A 17,951-nucleotide genomic window follows, 5' to 3' on the forward strand; every position below is an offset into this window, starting at 1 on the left:
TCATCAAAAGAGGAAGTTAAAGTTGCTAACGTTTCATCATTGGAATTTTGCAGATGAGGGGCTCCAAGCTAAGGGGAACTTGCAGTGAGCATGAGCTATCCCACCAACACGAGACTCCACCTGCCCCACTGCTGAGAAAGCTCTCTGGAGTTCAGCAGGGATAGGGAGGCTTCGGTTAGAAGCCTGTGTATGTGTGCAGATCACCCCACAAGTAGCAAATTACCTGGAGGAAAGAGAATCCTACAATTTGCCAGGCAGTAGGGGCACACACCTTTAACCCCAGCACACAGGAGGCAGAGGCAGGCAGATCTCTGTGAGTTTGAGGCCAGCCTGGTCTACAGAGCTAGTGCTCTGAACCTTCAGGTACTTCTCCAAAAAGGACTTTTACTAATTTGCATGATTTATGTATTAGACATGGTTTACATATTAGAACATACATTTTCTTCCCAAGAGATGAACAGGGTTAGAACTTGAGCATAGAGGCAAGGGGGAAAGTTAAGTAGTAAATACACTCGAACCACTCAAGTAACAAACACCTAATATTTATTAATAAATTAGTATACTTGAAGGCATTTTTCTGATATCAGTTCCTCACCGCTAAGCCCGCCCACACAAAGGCAGCCAGCTCCACCTCTGCATGAGAACCCGACAGCTGAGTGTCAGCGGGCAGGTGGGTAAGGGAGAGCACAGGTGCAAATATATCAGACAAGAGTTCTTACAGCTGCAGCCATTCTTATTTAAAGTGGTTGAATGACGACAAAACCCAGCCAGCCCTTGCAGGCAAGCTGGATCTATTGACTATGTGTATTTAAAAAAAAAAAAAAAATCTTTCAAAGCAAAGCCGGGCAAAAGTTGCCACTGGCACGCAAGGTTGACTTCCCAAGGTGCAGCAGAGCTGGCCCTAAGGATGAAGATCAAGTTCTTTGGTGGCCCGGGTGACAAGCCACAGAAACAGCAGGTCCTCAGGACGCGAGGACTTCGGTCTCCAGCCCAAAGCAAATCAGCGTTAAGAGGAGCGCAAGTTACCAAGCAGTGTACGGTGTCCAGACGAAAACCATACAATCAGCGATAGAGAGTGTGCTCAAGTTTCAGCCATGAATATGAACTATACGACAAGACATGAGAAAGATAACTCGGAGTCTAATTGCATTACAGTAATCAACAGGGTCTTAAATACCCTCAGTCCTTAACAACACTTGTAAAAGACAAACAGTAAGATAAAGAGGAAAAAAAAACAAGAAAAAGTAGGCATGAATGCTGAGAGACTTATATCTGCTTATAGAAGTCACGAGATGCCATTGTGTTTTTTAGGAGTTAAGAGTCTCAGAACCCAGCATGTGGGAAAAGTCACACTGCATTTACCTTAAGTTTTTAAAGTGCGCAGGACAGCTCTGAAAATATGTAAGAAGGCAAAAAATGGAGAATATGGGGAACTTAAAATAAACTTTAGTGGTGGGCATTTCCCAACAGTTATACATCAAAAAGGCTTTATCAATTCACTTTCAAGGAGAGGAAAAAAAAATAAAGAAAGAAAAGAAAAATCCCAAACCCCAAACTCAAGCACCAGCCATATACTCCGTTAGACACATACATACGCGCGCGCGCACACACCAGAACACAAAAGTCGGAAAGGAAATGAAGCCACCCTGGAGCAGGTCTGTTTCCAGAATGCGGTGCCCTGTGTTCTACAACAGGTCAGGAAGATGGCTGTACACAGAGTCCAGGAGGGTCTGGCTGGCTTCTTGGCTCTTGACTCCGATGATCTCGAAGAGCCTGTCCAGTTTGTCCTCAGCCTGGGGGATCTCTTCAATCACCCGCAGCTCCTCGGGATTCAGGATGTGGAGCATGTCATCAAAGATGGGCTGCAAGTCACAGGGGTCCAGGCGGACCTGCCGCAACACTGTGTCTTTCTTTTCTGCAGGGGACGGGGAGGGGGGAGAGAAAGACGGATGAGAGGGGCAGCAGCGGTAGATGCCTGCAGTCTGAGACACTAGTAGCTTCCCTCCAGCGTGAGTGAGTGGCCTTCTGGTACATTTTAAACAACGTTAAGTTTCTTTTTCTGCATGGCGCATAAGGACAGCAAACAGGACTCTCGGGGGGTGTGGCGACCCGAGTCTGTAATCCCAGCACTTGGGAGGCTGAGGCAGGAAGAGGAGTTCAAGAGCATCCTCCAGCCTGAGCCACAAGAGTCCCTGTCTCACAAAACAAAAACACCGACAGAAAAAGACCTGCTTAACAGAAATGAGACAAAGACCTGTTTGAATGGATGCTTTAAAAAAAAAAAAAAAAACCCACAACTTTTTATTTTAAATCTCTCCAGGCCCCTTCAGTGCATTCCTACTGTGTTAGTAAAGTGACATCTGCCAAGTCTTTAGTTCTTCTGAAACTCAAGAGAAGTGCTGACAAGCTTGTGGAGGAAGTCCGAAGCCGGTGTACTCTGTTTCTGTCTCTTTACAACTACACTGTGAAACTTAAAAAAACGACAAAAAAAGCTCAACAGCGGTGCCACACGCCTTTAATCCCAGCACTCCGGAGGTAGAGGCAGGCGGAGCTCTGAGTTCGAGGCCAGCCTGGTCTACAGAGTGAGTTCCACGGCAGCCAGGGGTTACACAGAGAAGCCCTGCCTCGGAAAACAAAACAAAAAACAAGCAAAGCAAAACAAAACGAAACCTATATACAACAACCCAGATGGGTTATGCTTTTAATCCTTAGACTAGCAAGTGTGGTAGATAATTTTTAAAAACCACCTATATTGCATTTTATCAGATGCCCCTTGAAGCAGACATTGGATAGCATGCTGAGAACAGAAGGTGACAGTATGTGTCAGAACTGGCACAGGGACAGAGTTGTAAAGAAAGACTTTCTAAACGTGTCCATGTTAACCAGTGGTATGGCTTCCTTGAGGCCACTTTTATCTTGGAGGGCCCCTGAACCAGTCATTCGATTGGCTCAGCTGCAGCGGGACTATGGAAGTGGCCAGAGAGAAGGCCCCAGGCCTCACAGATGCTGGTACCTTTGGTAATAAAGGAGCCGTTCCTGCTCAGGGCGGAAGAGCCACTGGATGTGGAGTCGCAGCGCAGAAGGGGCTCCGACTCGTCCACGAAGAAGCCCTTGTTCTTGTCTAGAGGGGAGGGCTCCACTGTCAGGAGGGTGGAGTTCTCAAGCTTCACGTTAGGACTGGGGATGGGGCTTGGGCTCAGTGGACTGGGGCTCATGGGGAGGGCCAGTTTGTCAGTTTCCAACTGCGGGAAGAAAAGAAAAGAAGTCTATTATACATCAAAATTATATAGGCATAAAATTAAAGTAAGCCCTACTCTCTTAACATGTTTTGGTGCTTCCATTTATTTATACAATCTTGATTTGTTGTTACATTGTTGGTAAACACATACACATTTTTAGACAGCGTCTTACTATGAGGCCCAAACTGGCTTTGAGCTCATAGACTCACCTGCCTCTGCCTCCTGAGTGCTGGGAATAAAGGTGTGCGCCACCACACCCTGCCCGCAACTCATTCTTAAACCTTTTCAGAGGACATGTGAAACCATGTGTGGTGACAGGCCAAGTCTGGATTTGAGGATAGCCTGGGCTACCAAGAGTCTATCTTTATTTTATTTTATTTTAGGTTTTTAAGACAGGGTTTCTCCGTAGCTTTGGTGCCTGGCCTGGAACTAGCTCTTGTAGACCAGGCTGGCCTCGAACTCCCAGAGATCCGCCTGCCTCTGCCTCCCGAGTGCTGGGATTAAAGGCGTGAGCCACCACCGCCCGGCCCCAAGAGTCTATCTTAAAACAAAACAAAGCACACGTGAGCAGACAGTGTAATATTAAAGTGAGGAGACCCATAAGGTGACGTGTGCCTGCAACCCCAGCTGCTCTGGAGACGGCAAATGTGGTGCCAACCCGGGCTACACAGCAAGGTACCGCTCTAAAAAGATAAATGCAAACACGAAGGGGGCATTTGTATGCATTGTTCTGTCACTTGTGTTGATGTGATAATGTACTCTGACCAAAGCAACAGGAGGGAGAAAGTATTTATCCCAGTTCACAGCTCAAGGTACAGTCCACCTCGCTGGAGTCATCAAGGCTGCAGAGAGCTAGCTGGTCACACGGCATCCAAAGTCAAGAAGCAGAGAACAATGAGCGCAGGAATTCTAGTGCTCCCTTTCCTTATGCAATCCAGGAGCCTGCCTTGGGAATGGCCCTGCCTACAAATCAGACGGGTCTGTAGACAGTGCGTGGTGGTTCTCCCTAGCACTGCGGAAGGCTGAGGCAGAATGGCACCTGTAGGTTTGGGGCTAGCCTGGTGGGTTTCAGGGTGCCCTGTGTGATGGTGGTCCAGTCTCCTTTAAAAGGAAAGGAGGGAAGGAGGGAGGGAAACAAAATGATGGATCTTTTCACATCTGTCAACATGGACACGTCCAGGAATGGCCACACTCACACCAAGTTGTTACCTCAAGGGCATGGAGCTGCACACAGGTAAGAAAAGACTCAGTCTAACCCAAACTCTAAAAACCAGAAAGAGTCCTAGATCATATCCAGATGTTTCCCTCTGTCAGAAATGGTCTTCTCTGCCGGGCGGTGGTGGCGCACGCCTTTAATCCCAGCACTCGGGAGGCAGAAGCAGGAGGATCTCTGTGAGTTCGAGACCAGCCTGGTCTACAGAGCTAGTTCCAGGACAGGCTCCAAAAACCACAGAGAAACCCTGTCTCGAAAAACCAAAAAAAAAAAAAAAAAAAAAAAAAAAAGAAAGAAATGGTCTTCTCTGGTGGATACCTCATAGCAAAATTAATGCAATATCCCGAAGAGGTAGAAACTCCACCCTGGAAATGTGAATTATCTTCTTTATTTTTAAATTGTGTGTACATGTGTGTGAGAGGGAGGGAGTAGCTTTAGGGAGGCAAGAAGCCAGGAACCTGGATTGTGGTGAGGAATGACCACAGCTTATACCAGAAACATGCAGTGGGCATGGGGGTGGAGCTTGCTTTATGGGTGAAGAGACCAAAGCCCAGGGAGAACACACAGTTATCCCAAGGAAGCCAGTGCTCATTTCAAGTCTATTTTCCCTCTTCACTTTTAAGAAATGCTTTAGAACTCCATTAGGCACTTACGGCTCCCCTAGCCCATTGATTTTATGCTCTTATCGGCTTTCCTGGTATAAAGGTTATTACTGATAATCAAGTTGACAAAGCTAGGATCACCTAGCAGATGATCCCCTGGGAATGTTGGTGAGGGTGTCTGGAGACTGGGTTAACTGAGGTGAAAGCCTCATTCTAAAAGCAGCAACTATTCCCTGGCTGGGAGAAGGAGAACATGGCGCTGGAAATGGCTCAGCAGCTAAGAACACTTGCTGCCCTTGCAGAGGACCAGAGTTCGGTTTTCAACATTCACAAATGCTTACAATCCCAGCTCCAGCGGACCCAGTGCCCTCTTCTGGTCTTCACAGGGACCCTCACACATGTGGCATACACACAGACGAAGATAAGCATAAATTAAAATTAAATAAGTAGCTCATTAAGGAAGAAGAAAGCTGAGTGTCAGCCGCCATTTCTCTGTTGTCTGACTGTAGAGGCAGGGTAACCGACTGTCTCAAGTTCCTGGTGCCATGCCTCAACTGCATACCCTTGAACTATAAATTAATATAAACTTTCTTAAATTGCTTCTATCGGGTATCTGTTCACAGCAATGAGGAAAACACGCACCCCCCCTCCCCAAATATACACAGCACAGATGAGTGTGCAGGAAGTAGATGAGCAGTCACCCATGACAATGTTCGGGATGACATACACTCTCCCAAAGCTGTGGAAGACCACCCTGGCAACATCTGTCATTCTCTCAAGCCCTTCAAGTGAGATGCTGTCAAGCTCTCCAGACAAAAGACTGACTCTGATTTCAGATTAGACTTATGTAAGACATGAAGCCAACGTGGCTGCCTCTTCTACAACTCTTAATCACTGAGGGTCTGCAAAGGCGGCCAGTTCCTGCACACTCCTGACAGCCTAATGGGATGCTCCCCTAAACCACCCCCCAGAGCTGACTCTGCTTTCAGAACTGGCCATCGTGCATCCTAGAGGGCCTTGCTGATGCCCAGATAAGAGTTATGCATAGGCTTTGAGGTTTAATTCAACAGGGCCTGGCGTAGGGCGCTGTTCCCTGAAAATGCATGTAGCCACTCATTCACGCCAATATCCTTCTTTGTGTCCCCAACTGACAAAGAGCATTTGTCTGCATTCTGGTTCTCGGGGACATTACACTGGTTGACACGGCCCTTCAATATAGCACACTGTTCTTACTTAGAAAGAAAAGGAGAAGAGAAAGAAAGCACTTCCCACCCACAGATGCGCACCAATGAAAAGTCCACCCACCTATTTCCTGCACCCACTTAAAACTTTCAATCTTTATTTTCCCAACAGCTTTGCTTCCAGTTGGAAAGTGAAGCAGCAGATTTCCAGCATAATTGCACAAGGTGCTGAGCTGACTGGTGCCACCGTAATTACCTCCAGCCAGGTGACTACCAAGCTGCCCCAGGGAATGGCCTGCATCACCCACCATGCTGGAGCTACCTAGTGAGAATAGCTGAGAATAGCAAGAGCCAGAGACCACGTGCCCAGCATCCTTCTCAAAACTCCTCTCTCTGGCTTTGGGTGGCCAGCTGCATTTGGAATCCAGCCGGAGGTTCCTTGCATTTTTCCTGTAAGTTCACAGAAACACCTTTCCCTTTTTTTACCCAATAGTAATCAGTTCCCAAAGCTGCTTTGCAAGCCTGTATTAGGTATTGCGTTTCCTGGCGTGTCTCTAACCAACAAACTGGATTGTTGGGCTCTCTGGAATGAAACAGTCACTCACTAATTATGGAAGTTCACGACTTGGTGTTTTGAGTTTACAGTAACAAAGAGCATCAATATTAACATGTCAATATTACTTAAGAGAGAAGGCAAGTACTTTGGGGTTTTTGTTTTGCTTTTTGTTTGTTTTTACTAAAACACAGTCTCATATACTCCAGGCTGGCTTCTTACTCACTATGCAGCGAGGATGACCTTGAACTCTCGATCCTCTTGTAGCTACAGTCTGGATTCTGCAGTGATGAGGACCTAGGGCTTTGTGAATATTAGACTAGGGCTCTGCCAATTAAGCCACATTGCCAGCAAGAGAAGACACCAAAACAAGAAAACCAGATTTCCTCAGAAGAGAGTCGCATCAGCTTTAAGAGACTATACAAAAGCTTTGTCAAAACGATCACAATAGAGTAACTTAATTTATTCCTTAAGTATCTTCGGGCTCTCCAAGTTCTCTGTGGGGGCATATCCATTTTACAATAGAGAAATAAAGCGTGTTACTTTTAAAAGCATCCCGACTGATAAGTATATTTTCCTTCTGCTAATTTGAAGCTATTGTTGTGGCTGTGGCAACTTTTATTTTTATTGGGTTGAAAAACAGGACAGCTGGCAGCACGTACAGCTCAGCCCCTCTGTACTTCCACGACAGGCCCATGGGCTCAGACACCCCCATCTGACGAAGAGCAACTGAGGACGAGAGGAGAGGACTCGGGGAAACTTGGCCAGAAAGGAAATGTACCCGCCAGCTCCTTGTTGCTCCTCCAGAAACACTAGAAAGCCGTGGTTCTTTTTGCTTTAACGCTGCCAGATGAGATCATTGCGACACAATGTGAGAAAGAAGGGAGAGCCAGAGAGACAGGTGGGGAGGAGAGGAGGGTAAGGGCAAAGGGGACCAAGGCTCTCCAGGAAGCCCACACCACAACAGTGCTATGGAGTGTGCTTCCAGAGCATGGTATTTTGTTTGGCCCAATGGGTCCTTGTTCCCCCTCATTAGTCTCCACACAAGTACACTTACTGCCTCCAGGTGCTTATTACCAGTGGTATGGAGGGGAGATAAACAGCCGCCCCGACCTTACAGCCAAGTCAGCCCAATAGCCCCATGGTTGTGGTTTCCTCTCCGAGTATCAGGAACACGGAAGACAAAGAGTCATTTAATCTGATCTGATACACAGTGGAGTCTGGGGCCTGAGCATCTGGGCTCTGAGGACCGTGGCAGGGCCATCTAAGCAGTGGTGATGGTCTCCTTGCCCCATTCCCACTGCGTCTTTGTCAACCCTCCCAGTTCTAAGCTGAAGGGCACTCTGTGTCCTCAGGTCAACTGGAAACCCACACTGCTCTTCTGAAGGTGGGACAAGCCCTCCCCTGGCCAACTCGGAGGGTGCAGTGTTCCTTAGCTTCCAGGATGGTGAGTGTGGACACTGAAGGAAAACCCTTCTCCTCCTTACCCCTGACAAGACTGGCAGTGACACCAAGGGAGGTCCGAATGGTCTAATTGTCCTCCCCCTGCGTCCTCTGCACCCAGGCTGATAAGTATATTTTCCTTCTGCTAATTTGAAGCTATTGTGGCTGTGGCAACTTGTATTTTTAATGGGTTGAAAAACAGGATGGCTGGCAGCACGTACAGCTTAGTCCCTCTGTACTTCCACGACAGGAAGTACAGTGGCTGTCCTGGCCCCCAGGCACTTCCAGCCCGCATTTCCTACTTCCCACATTTAAATGCTCAAGGAATTAAATAAAATTAAGAAGTCTCAAAAGTCCCAGAAAACCACTGCAAGGAGATGTCCTATTAATCAGTTGTGTGGTCTTAGGAAAACCACTTCCCTCCTGAGACCCCCACTTCCTTTTTCATTTCTAAACTAAAAAGCGTAGGTTAGGGCACCTCTAAATTAATTCCATCCCGACTATCTTACACACTGCTTGTTTTATTATTGCCATTTCGTTCTCCTAACCCTCGCCCCCCACATGACCCTTTCTCCTTTGCCAAGTTATCCCCAATTAGTTCACGCAACTAAGGCTCACCAGAGTTATTGTCAGTTACCACCCAATTACGATCTCCCCCTGTGGTGGCGCAATCTGTGCTCACGAAATGAATTAAGGACTTTGATTCATTAGTGATCCCCCGGAATGAAGCATTAATCACGCAGCCTGGATGCTCCTCGTCAGCCTGTTAACATGGTTCAACTTAACCCCTTAGCCCCCGTCATGTCCTACATGGCTATCACCACAATCTCTTCTCCTCGATGTAACCACTAGCCACAGGTGCCTGGTGGCCTCTAAGGAAGCTCCTGACACCCAAAAGCTGACCTTCCCATCTAATGGCCCCTCTCCATCTCCTGTAACAACACAAAGGAGCTTCTCAGCTTGCTTGTGGAAATATCATTTTTCATAATGGTTTCAAGAGCACCCTTCGCTAATCTCAACTGAAACTAATCGCTATTCCACGAGTTGAACAGCTTGCTACCCAGATCCTGTAAGCAGGAGGGGACTTTAAGAAATAAGTCATCCCCAGCGGGAGTATAGTTCAGTTGGTAGTATGCACATTTAGGATGCTTGATATTCAGCACCACACAGAACTGGGCATGACGGCACATACCTGCAATCCTAGCATTCAGGGGGTGGAGACAGGAGGGTCAGAAGTTCAGGGTCTATAAGAGACTCCATCTTTGAAAAGAGGTGAAGCGGGGGAGGGGGTTATTGGAAAACTGGCCCTCACAAAATGCCAAGATGAATCTGTATAACCTGCCTGTAATTCACTGATGAGGAACAAAAGCCCACAGTGCTTAGAGAAGCTGGATTCTGCAATCTCATCACCAACCATACATGAACGCAAGAAGCTGCCCCGCCCCCTGGGCAGGGTAAGGGTCGGTCAGAAGGGGCTGCCAGGGCATGGAACTCAATAGTGGTCTTACCCTCTGGCTGGACAGCTGTCCTAGGATAAAAGGATGAATGGGACATTCTTTAGACACCACACACTTTGCTTGAGACCAATAATTTGTTTTCTATTTGAAAATATTTCAGCTGGGCGGTGGTGGCGCACGCCTTTAATCCCAGCACTCGGGAGGCAGAGGCAGGCGGATCTCTGTGAGTTCGAGACCAGCCTGGTCTACAAGACCTAGTTCCAGGACAGGCTCCAAAACCACAGAGAAACCCTGTCTCGAAAAAAAACCAAAAAAAAAAAAAATATTTCAGACCCCAGCAGACCCACAAAGAACCAGTTAAAAAAACAAACAAACTGAATTTCCACCAAAGGGCTATCCGAAGGGAATTACAGTCACAAATAAGTCTAAAATGATAACTATGTGAGGAGTGTGATGTTATCTCAAGCTTGTTTCCCCTGCCGTCCAGCTGCTTGTATAATACAGATGAAATTAGATTTCAGACCATCTGCGGATCCATGTGGGAATCCCAGTTTGAGCCCTGTCTTCTGTGCCAGGTCAGTATTTTGTAATATCTGACTCCATCGAATCCACTGGTCCTTATGTTGGAGAGCAAGAACACAGACAATAAAGCAGTAAAGAAGTTAAACTCAGGTCTGGAGAGGTGGCTCAGTGGTTAGGAGCACTGACTGCTCTGGCAGAAAACTGGGGTTCGATTCCCAGGCCCCACAGGGTGACTCACAACCTTTGATGACTCCAGCTGCATATGATTCAATACTTTCTTTTGACTCCCACAGATACCAGACATGCATGCAGCGCACATACTCGAACGCAGGCAAAACATGCCTACACATTAAATAAAATTTAAAAAGGAGTTTAAATCTATGTGCTCCAGGGATTTCAGATAAGGGGGAGTGGTGTTAGCAGCCAGATCATAAAAATTTTTATCTGAATCTCTTCCATTCCTGAGTTCACAGACTGAAGAATGCCTGTGATAATGTCGCCTTAACAGTCATTGGGGGAAGACAGAGCCATGCATTGAAAGAGAGCAAGGCAAGGGAAGGGGAAGTGATGCTATTATATTAAATTCTCAAAAAGCAAAGAGAATAACAAAAACCACACTGCTTTCATTGAAAGGAGGGGTAGGCTTCCTTTAAATCTTAAATGAGAGGAGACAATAATTTAGAAAAATACTTTATTGTTACTTATTTGTGTGTGTGTGTGTGTGTGTGTGTGTATGTCTGTGTGGCCAGAGGGTCGTCAGATCCCTGGGAGCTAGAATTACAGACAGCTGTGAGCCGCCTGTTGCTGGTGCTGGGACTCGAACTGAGGGACTCTACAGAAGCAATATGCTCTCTGAACCACTGAACCATCCCTCCAACCCTAACAATGACTTTTAAGTCCACTTTTGAAGTGTGAATTCTTATTGGACCCAATTCAGAAATAAACCACATTTACTGACAATTTTTTTTCCAGATTAAAAAAAAAACATACATAGATGCAAGTGGCATGATGTCGATTCATCCCCAAGCCTTTCGGGAGAACTTGATCAGCTGTCTGAGACACAGAAATGGAAACATGGATTGGAAAGAGCCACATATGCAGAGATAAAGCAAGTATATTGAAATGGAAAGAATGGTCCGCCAAGCCTCTTATCTTTCCTTCTCTCTTCCTCTGCAGCTCAGCCCAGACCTCGGGAGACATGTGAGGAGTATATTTATTGCATGAGGAAGGAACCGAGCTGACACTTCCAGTCTAGATGACCAATTAGCAGGCGGCCAGCACAGGCCCTCTGCTGTCTGCTCTCCCTGGGGTCACTGAAGGTCATGGGATGGCGTAGGAACAAGAACACAAGCCAGGATGGGACTCCCTGGGAACTCCCAGGCAAAGCCACAGATGAAGCATAGATGTGTCTAACTGGAGAATCTGGGAGCCAGTGCAAGCTTGTAGCATCAGTTTACCCACCGTGGAGAGAAACTCCGGGTTAACCTGGATAGCGAGTACCTGAAGCCACTGGGAAATTACGTGAAGAGACAACTCCACCCACCCTGATTAGTTGAGGCTGCAGAAAATTGGCCACGATTTGGTTACAACTGAAGTCTTTTTTTTTTTTTTTTTTTTTTTTTTGGTTTTTCGAGACAGGGTTTCTCTGTGGTTTTGGAGCCTGTCCTGGAACTAGCTCTTGTAGACCAGGCTGGTCTCGAACTCACAGAGATCCGCCTACCTCTGCCTCCCAAGTGCTGGGATTAAAGGCGTGCGCCACCACCGCCCGGCTACAACTGAAGTCTTACTGAAGACTGTAGGTAGGCTAGCCAGCGGCGAATTGGCAATGGTAGGTCCCGACTTAAAGCCAGCGGGTTAGCAGTATTGCATGCACGAATACTGACCATTCCTCAGAGTTAGTTTCAATAGGGACTTCAGAGACGACATTTAACTCAAAGTGTGAATGGTCAATCTTTGCCCTAAGCAAAAGAACTCTCCTTTTCCTGGGTACACGGAGAAAAAGCTGCAGGAAGCCACAAGATGTGCTTCAAAAGCTGCCAAAGCTGGTAAGAACCAGCTGGCTCCAGGGGGAGGGAGGCAGGGCCCTGCCCAGCTGCTTGGGCGGGTGTCTGCAAGCTGTCCCGACTGCAAGGGCACTGCTCACTGTGGTGGCCCTGAGCTGACTCACTGACTAGCTTTCTCAATAAAGGAAGTGAGGACGAGAGCAAGCGGGCTTTCTGGGTTCTGAGTGGGAACCCACTCACATCTTAGGATAGTATTGCCAAGCTCAACACCATCAGGACACTGGGAGGTCATGTTGTTCGAAATAAGGGGTTCCCCTCAGTGCAGTCTAGACAGGTCTAACCTTGAAAACATGTCACACAAGCTTTCTTAAAAGCTTGCCTGAGGACCTGATATCCAACAGCGATCACATTGGGGTCAGACAGTGATGTGAAGTTGGTTCTCTCGTCCACCCTGTAGTGATGGATGGAGCTCAAGTACCCAGGTGTGGCAGCGGTGCCTCTACCCTCTGAGCCACTTCAGAGGTCCTCCGTTAGGTTTTATGAGCTTGGCAGATGAGTATTGCTTAACAAATTCATTGAGTTGTGCTGTTATAACCTCAACCACCCGGTTTCCACCCTAACGGTGGTCCTCTGAGACTTCAAGGTTTCGGTGGCTCTGACTCTGTCCCCATAGCGGTTAGCCAGTGTATGACCGTTTCCTGTGCACTGCTCCTTGCGTCTATACGTACACAGCACCAATAAGCAGGAGCAAACAGTCTCAGCCTGCACATTCTTGAGGGCAGCAGTCAAAGCTGACTCGCTCCTTTGATAAGTGTGTAGGTGCCCACAGCTGACCTCACCTTTTCTGGCATTGGGTGGCTTCGACCCTAGCTATAGCGGGTATCACCAGCAGTGCGCGTTCTAGGGTTTGCATCTGTGTGGAAGGGAAACAGTCCCGAAACCAGAAGAATGCATCACACCATGCCTTCCTCCTCTCTGCCAGCCTGAAGCTGGACATCGGCACACGTTTAAAGTCCTCAGTTTCCTCCTAATGCCAACTGGCTTGTCTCTGTCTTGAGGACATTCATTCTGTGCCGTAGACCATCTCCTCCAGCCGTATGTGCCTCATGGATCAGAAGAGATCAGAACATCACACACTGTTCACAACTCAAAGGACGGCACGCAGGCTCTCTGCCGGGTCTGGCAGTGCTCGCTGAAGCGTATGCCAAGACACCCAGGATTTCACTTTGTGTGCATCCTCTATGTTCTCCGCCACTTTCAGGAGCACCTTGCCTACAGATGGGATTATAAAGACACAAAAGACACAAAGTAACCCCGCCCCCACACGGTTGGCAATGAATTATTTTAATGATAGGCGATTCTGCTCTTTCTGACTCACTCCAGGAGGTAAGTGGATGTCTCTCCAGGGATGAAGTTCACAGGAAAATCAAAGCGATATTGTCTGCCCTTCAAGGAAAATGTTGAAATTAACGCCTGTACAATAATCAAACCTACTTCAGATCAGACGAGATGCGATTTCCCTATGAGCTAGTGACTGGCTAGTGACAGGGCTGTAACTGATTAGAGGACCGTCGTGAAATGCAGGATCAAAGCCTGGCCAAGCTGGAAGCCATCAGTTTGTCTCCACACGTGTTTGGGCTTCAGAAAAATAAAACGTGGTCTTCAGTCATGATGGTGAAATAAGCGTTAAAGAAACTCTTTTCTATAATTTTAATTCTGATTTCTTCCCGTGAGCTTTTGGAGAAGGCCAGTAAGGGTGGGGACTGAAAGGATGGAAAGTGTCATTGGTAACATACTTAGCCTTTCGGGGATACCATCTGGGGGGAGGGGAGGGGAGTGTCGGGGTCCGGTGCCAGCCCGGAGTAAAAGGAAGATTTTCAAAAGTCCACTTTAATGTCTCCATAGCAGTTTCAAAGACGATAGTCTAAACATCTGTCCCACATACTTGTCCTTCTTACAAACATGGCAGCAGAGAAGGGATGGCCCCCCGGTTTGTCCTTTGCGACTGTTCAGGGTGTGTCTCAGGGCTGGGCACGGTGCTCAGCACACAAGTGACACTGGATTAATGCTTACTAAATAAAGTACCTGTGTAAAAAACCCTACCCTTCAAAGCAATGACAACCATAAAATAATATGAATAAATAAAATAAAAATAGAATAATAACAGTAATAATTAAAAGTGTGTGCGTGCAGGTACACGCGGGTGTTAGGTGTAGCGCTATTATGACTCTATTTCTGGGCTGAAGGGCTAGCTCAGTCAGTAAAATGTAATCGTGAGGACTTGAGTTTGGACTTCAGAAGTCACATGAGAAAAGCCACGGGTGTTGGTAGAAGACAAGCCGATCCCTGAGCTCGTTGGTCAGCCAGCCTAGCTGAATCCGTGAGCTTCAGGCTCAGGGAGAGACTGTGACATGCAATGAAGGTGGAGAGTGACAGAGAAAGGTCACTGACACCAACCTCTGGCCTCTAGGAAGATGTGAATTCATACGTGTGTCCTTACACAAACCACACCAAGTGCAAAGTCCATACAACACACACGGGGGCGGAAGTAGTTTTTTTTTTTAAAAAGAAAGAATCTATTTCTCTCGTTTTTCTCTTCACGATCTATACATAGGGCAAATTCAATTTCTGTATTTCGCTGGTTCTGTAAGGCACATTTTAACATCCAACAGCAAGGTGTATCTTTCAACTACAACTGGTGGTGTTCCTATCTTGTTTTCAGGGGCACACCCTAGTGCCTTTTATGATCAAGCTAGAATCCAATGAAAAACAGTAACAGCTGGGAACCATGACATCTACATACACTGCTGACTGAGCACAGAGGCCAAACACCTTGAAATGTGACGGACGGAGTCTGAGCAAATGCTGCTCTACTTCCCCGTGTTTCCGTTATGGGCTCATTGTTCTATAAGGAAAGAGCAGAGTCACTAAGATCCATGTCAGCACAGACTGTGCATGCACCCCTCTATCCATGTCAACACAGGACTGGGTGCATGCACCCCTCTATCCATGTCAACACAGGACTGGGTACATATACCCCTCTATCCATGTCAGCACAGGACTGGGTGTATGCACCCCTCTATCCATGTCAACACAGGACTGGGTGCATATAACCCTCTATCCATGTCAACACAGGACTGGGTGCATACACCCCTCTATCCATGTCAACACAGGACTGGGTGCATATAACCCTCTATCCATGTCAACACAGACTGTGAATGCACCCCTCTATCCATGTCAACACAGGACTGGGTACATGCACCCCTCTATCCATGTCAGCACAGGACTGGGTGCATGCACCCCTCTATCCATGTCAACACAGGACTGGGTGCATACATCCCTCTATCCATGTCAACACAGGACTGGGTGCATACACCCCTCTATCCATGTCAACACAGGACTGGGTGCATACACCCCTCTATCCATGTCAACACAGGACTGGGTGCATACACCCCTCTATCCATGTCAACACAGGACTGGGTGCATACACCCCTCTATCCATGTCAACACAGGACTGGGTGCATATAACCCTCTTCCATCTCAGCACAGACTGTGCACGCACCCCTCTATCCACGTCAAGCACAGGTCTGGGTGCATACACCCCCCTAGTTTTGGCAAGCTTTACAAAGCTTTCCGGAAGAAACTGAGGCATGGAGACAGAACTTGGCTTGCCCAAGGTCACAAAGGGAGGGAGTGTGGGAAACAAAATTCACCTCTAACCAAGAGGAAGCCCAAATTTTGGATTTATTTATTCCATTACATATTATTCAAACTTCTAAGCCCCTGCATTTGATGTGGAGGGGACACCGGAACCTCACCCTTTGTACCTTTCTCACTACGGACCAGTTCTAAGTTTCTGTAAAGCTTGCTACTGAGCCACGGAAAACGGGATGTAAGAAAACACACATTGTTTGCAACAGCGAAGGGATGAGACGTCCCTACTGCAAACAGGCAGATGTGACTGCCTGCTGGCAGGAAGAGAAGTCTCAGGGAAGAAGACCAAAGCACAGTGTTGAGCGAAACCAGCATCCTGTCCTAAAATGCACAAGCCTGCATCACCTTTAGTTTCCCAGACTTATTGGACTGAGAATGTCCCGATACTATACACTCACACACGAATTTCCAATGGAACACCTGCTCATGCCCGTGAATTGTAATTACCAGTCCTTGCACACTCATCTTCACCCCGGAGAGGGAGTACTTTGAGAGGCAGGGACCACCTTTCTTCCTCGCCTGGTATCAGGCCAGCAGCGAGTACCCGCAGCACTAGCGGGAATAACTAGGAAACTTTGTGGAGAACATTTTGACACTTGTTTCGTTTATGGACTTGTTTGTTTGACAAGTTATTCTGTGTATCGAAGCTGAACTGGGGAACCCAGGCTGGCCTCAAACTCTTGGCAATCCTCCTGTTTCAGCCTCCTGTGCTGGAACTATAGATGTGAGCCACCGTGTTCAGTGGAGACTTGGAGATCTGGTAATACGTAAGCCAGCCCAAAAGGCCATTACAAGTCTAAAGTCTTCTCGCCGACCTGGCTCTTTGAGCCCTGTGGTCAGCAACATGAAACATACCTGAGCGCACACCTGAGCCTGAATGTTTCAGCGGTCCCTCTGGACTGTCTTCCTTTGCTACACTGGAAGTTCCCCAGAGCCCATAGTCACACCCTGTGATTCAGCAGCGTCCTTAAATGACCCTCTATGCTGTAGAGACACAGCGAAGAAGAGCAGGGCCTAGGTCCATCCAAGTCTGGCTAACAGCTTGGGTCTTAGGTCTTTAAGCCTGAAGACAATAAGTATTATTTTCTAGAAAATTAACAACAACAACAACAACAACAACACAGCATAAAAACAAACAAACAAACAAAAAATCAAACTCATTTGAATCCCTAAAAAGTCTCCTGAAATGTCCAGCTGGTATTTGCCTCAGCTCACGCTCGCTGCATTTCTGAAAATAGCTAGTCCCATAGATAAGGACAGCTGCATCCTGCAGCTTGGCAGCAAAAGCCAGGAGCTGTGGCCCCTCAGCAGCCAGAGCAGGAGCGTCCCAGTCCCTCCCTAGCTCTTGGATTCTCCCAGCTGCTAGAGCAAAACTGCCCAGTGCCTAAGAGAAAGGCTACTATGTAAGACAGGGAGGGGAGGGCTGGGGGAGGCTGGAAGGGGATGAGGGACATAGCATGTAAGAATGGCCAAGCACTCTGATCCTGAGAGGGTTAGCTCTTCTATGTTGTTCTAGAAAGGCCGAAAGGTCCCTAAGGACAAGGAATCATTCAAGTAAGAAACAACAACATCAACTGAGTTCCATGGCTGTTAAATCACAGTGTAGTCTCACCTACCTACGTCACTAGGCAAAGAGGAAGCGAGCGGACAGCCAGGCTCAACCGCCCTGCACCACACCACGCTCAGCAAGCAGCTGGTCACATGTTAGATCAGCTAAACTTGCAATGCTTCTCTCACTCCTTCCTCCCTCTTTCCCTCGTCTCTATCCTCCTCTCCCTTTCCTTGCCTCTGCTGTGTTAGCCTAGGCCACCCACAAATCTGCAGGCCTCCTGCAGCAACCTCCTAAGAATCATAGGATGGTCTACTACACTTTCTGTTATATTTATTTTTATTTTATGTGTACAATGTTTACCTTCATGTATGTATGTGTGGTATAGGAGGTTCTTCTATTCATGTGTTGTTTTCATTGGTTAATGAATAAAGAAACTGCTTTGGGTCTGATAGGGCAGAACTTAGGTACGTGG

General features: G+C 47.3%; 1 protein-coding gene across 1 annotated transcript in view; it reads right to left on the minus strand.

Moving 5' to 3' along the window:
• Positions 1-335: 335 nt before the first annotated feature.
• The window catches only part of Tnfrsf21 (TNF receptor superfamily member 21), a 66,639-nt gene continuing 49,023 nt past the window's right edge, over positions 336-17,951 (minus strand). Inside the window, exons 5-6 of the mRNA XM_057751930.1 lie at positions 3,014-3,242; positions 336-1,915 (exon numbers count right to left, since the gene is read on the minus strand). Of these exons, the coding sequence (XP_057607913.1) occupies positions 1,686-1,915; positions 3,014-3,242 (459 nt within the window). The 3' untranslated portion in view covers positions 336-1,685. The remainder of the gene's footprint in view (positions 1,916-3,013; positions 3,243-17,951) is intronic.

Source organism: Chionomys nivalis, chromosome 19 (assembly GCF_950005125.1).
Source record: "Chionomys nivalis chromosome 19, mChiNiv1.1, whole genome shotgun sequence".
Taxonomy (NCBI): Eukaryota; Metazoa; Chordata; class Mammalia; order Rodentia; family Cricetidae; genus Chionomys; species Chionomys nivalis.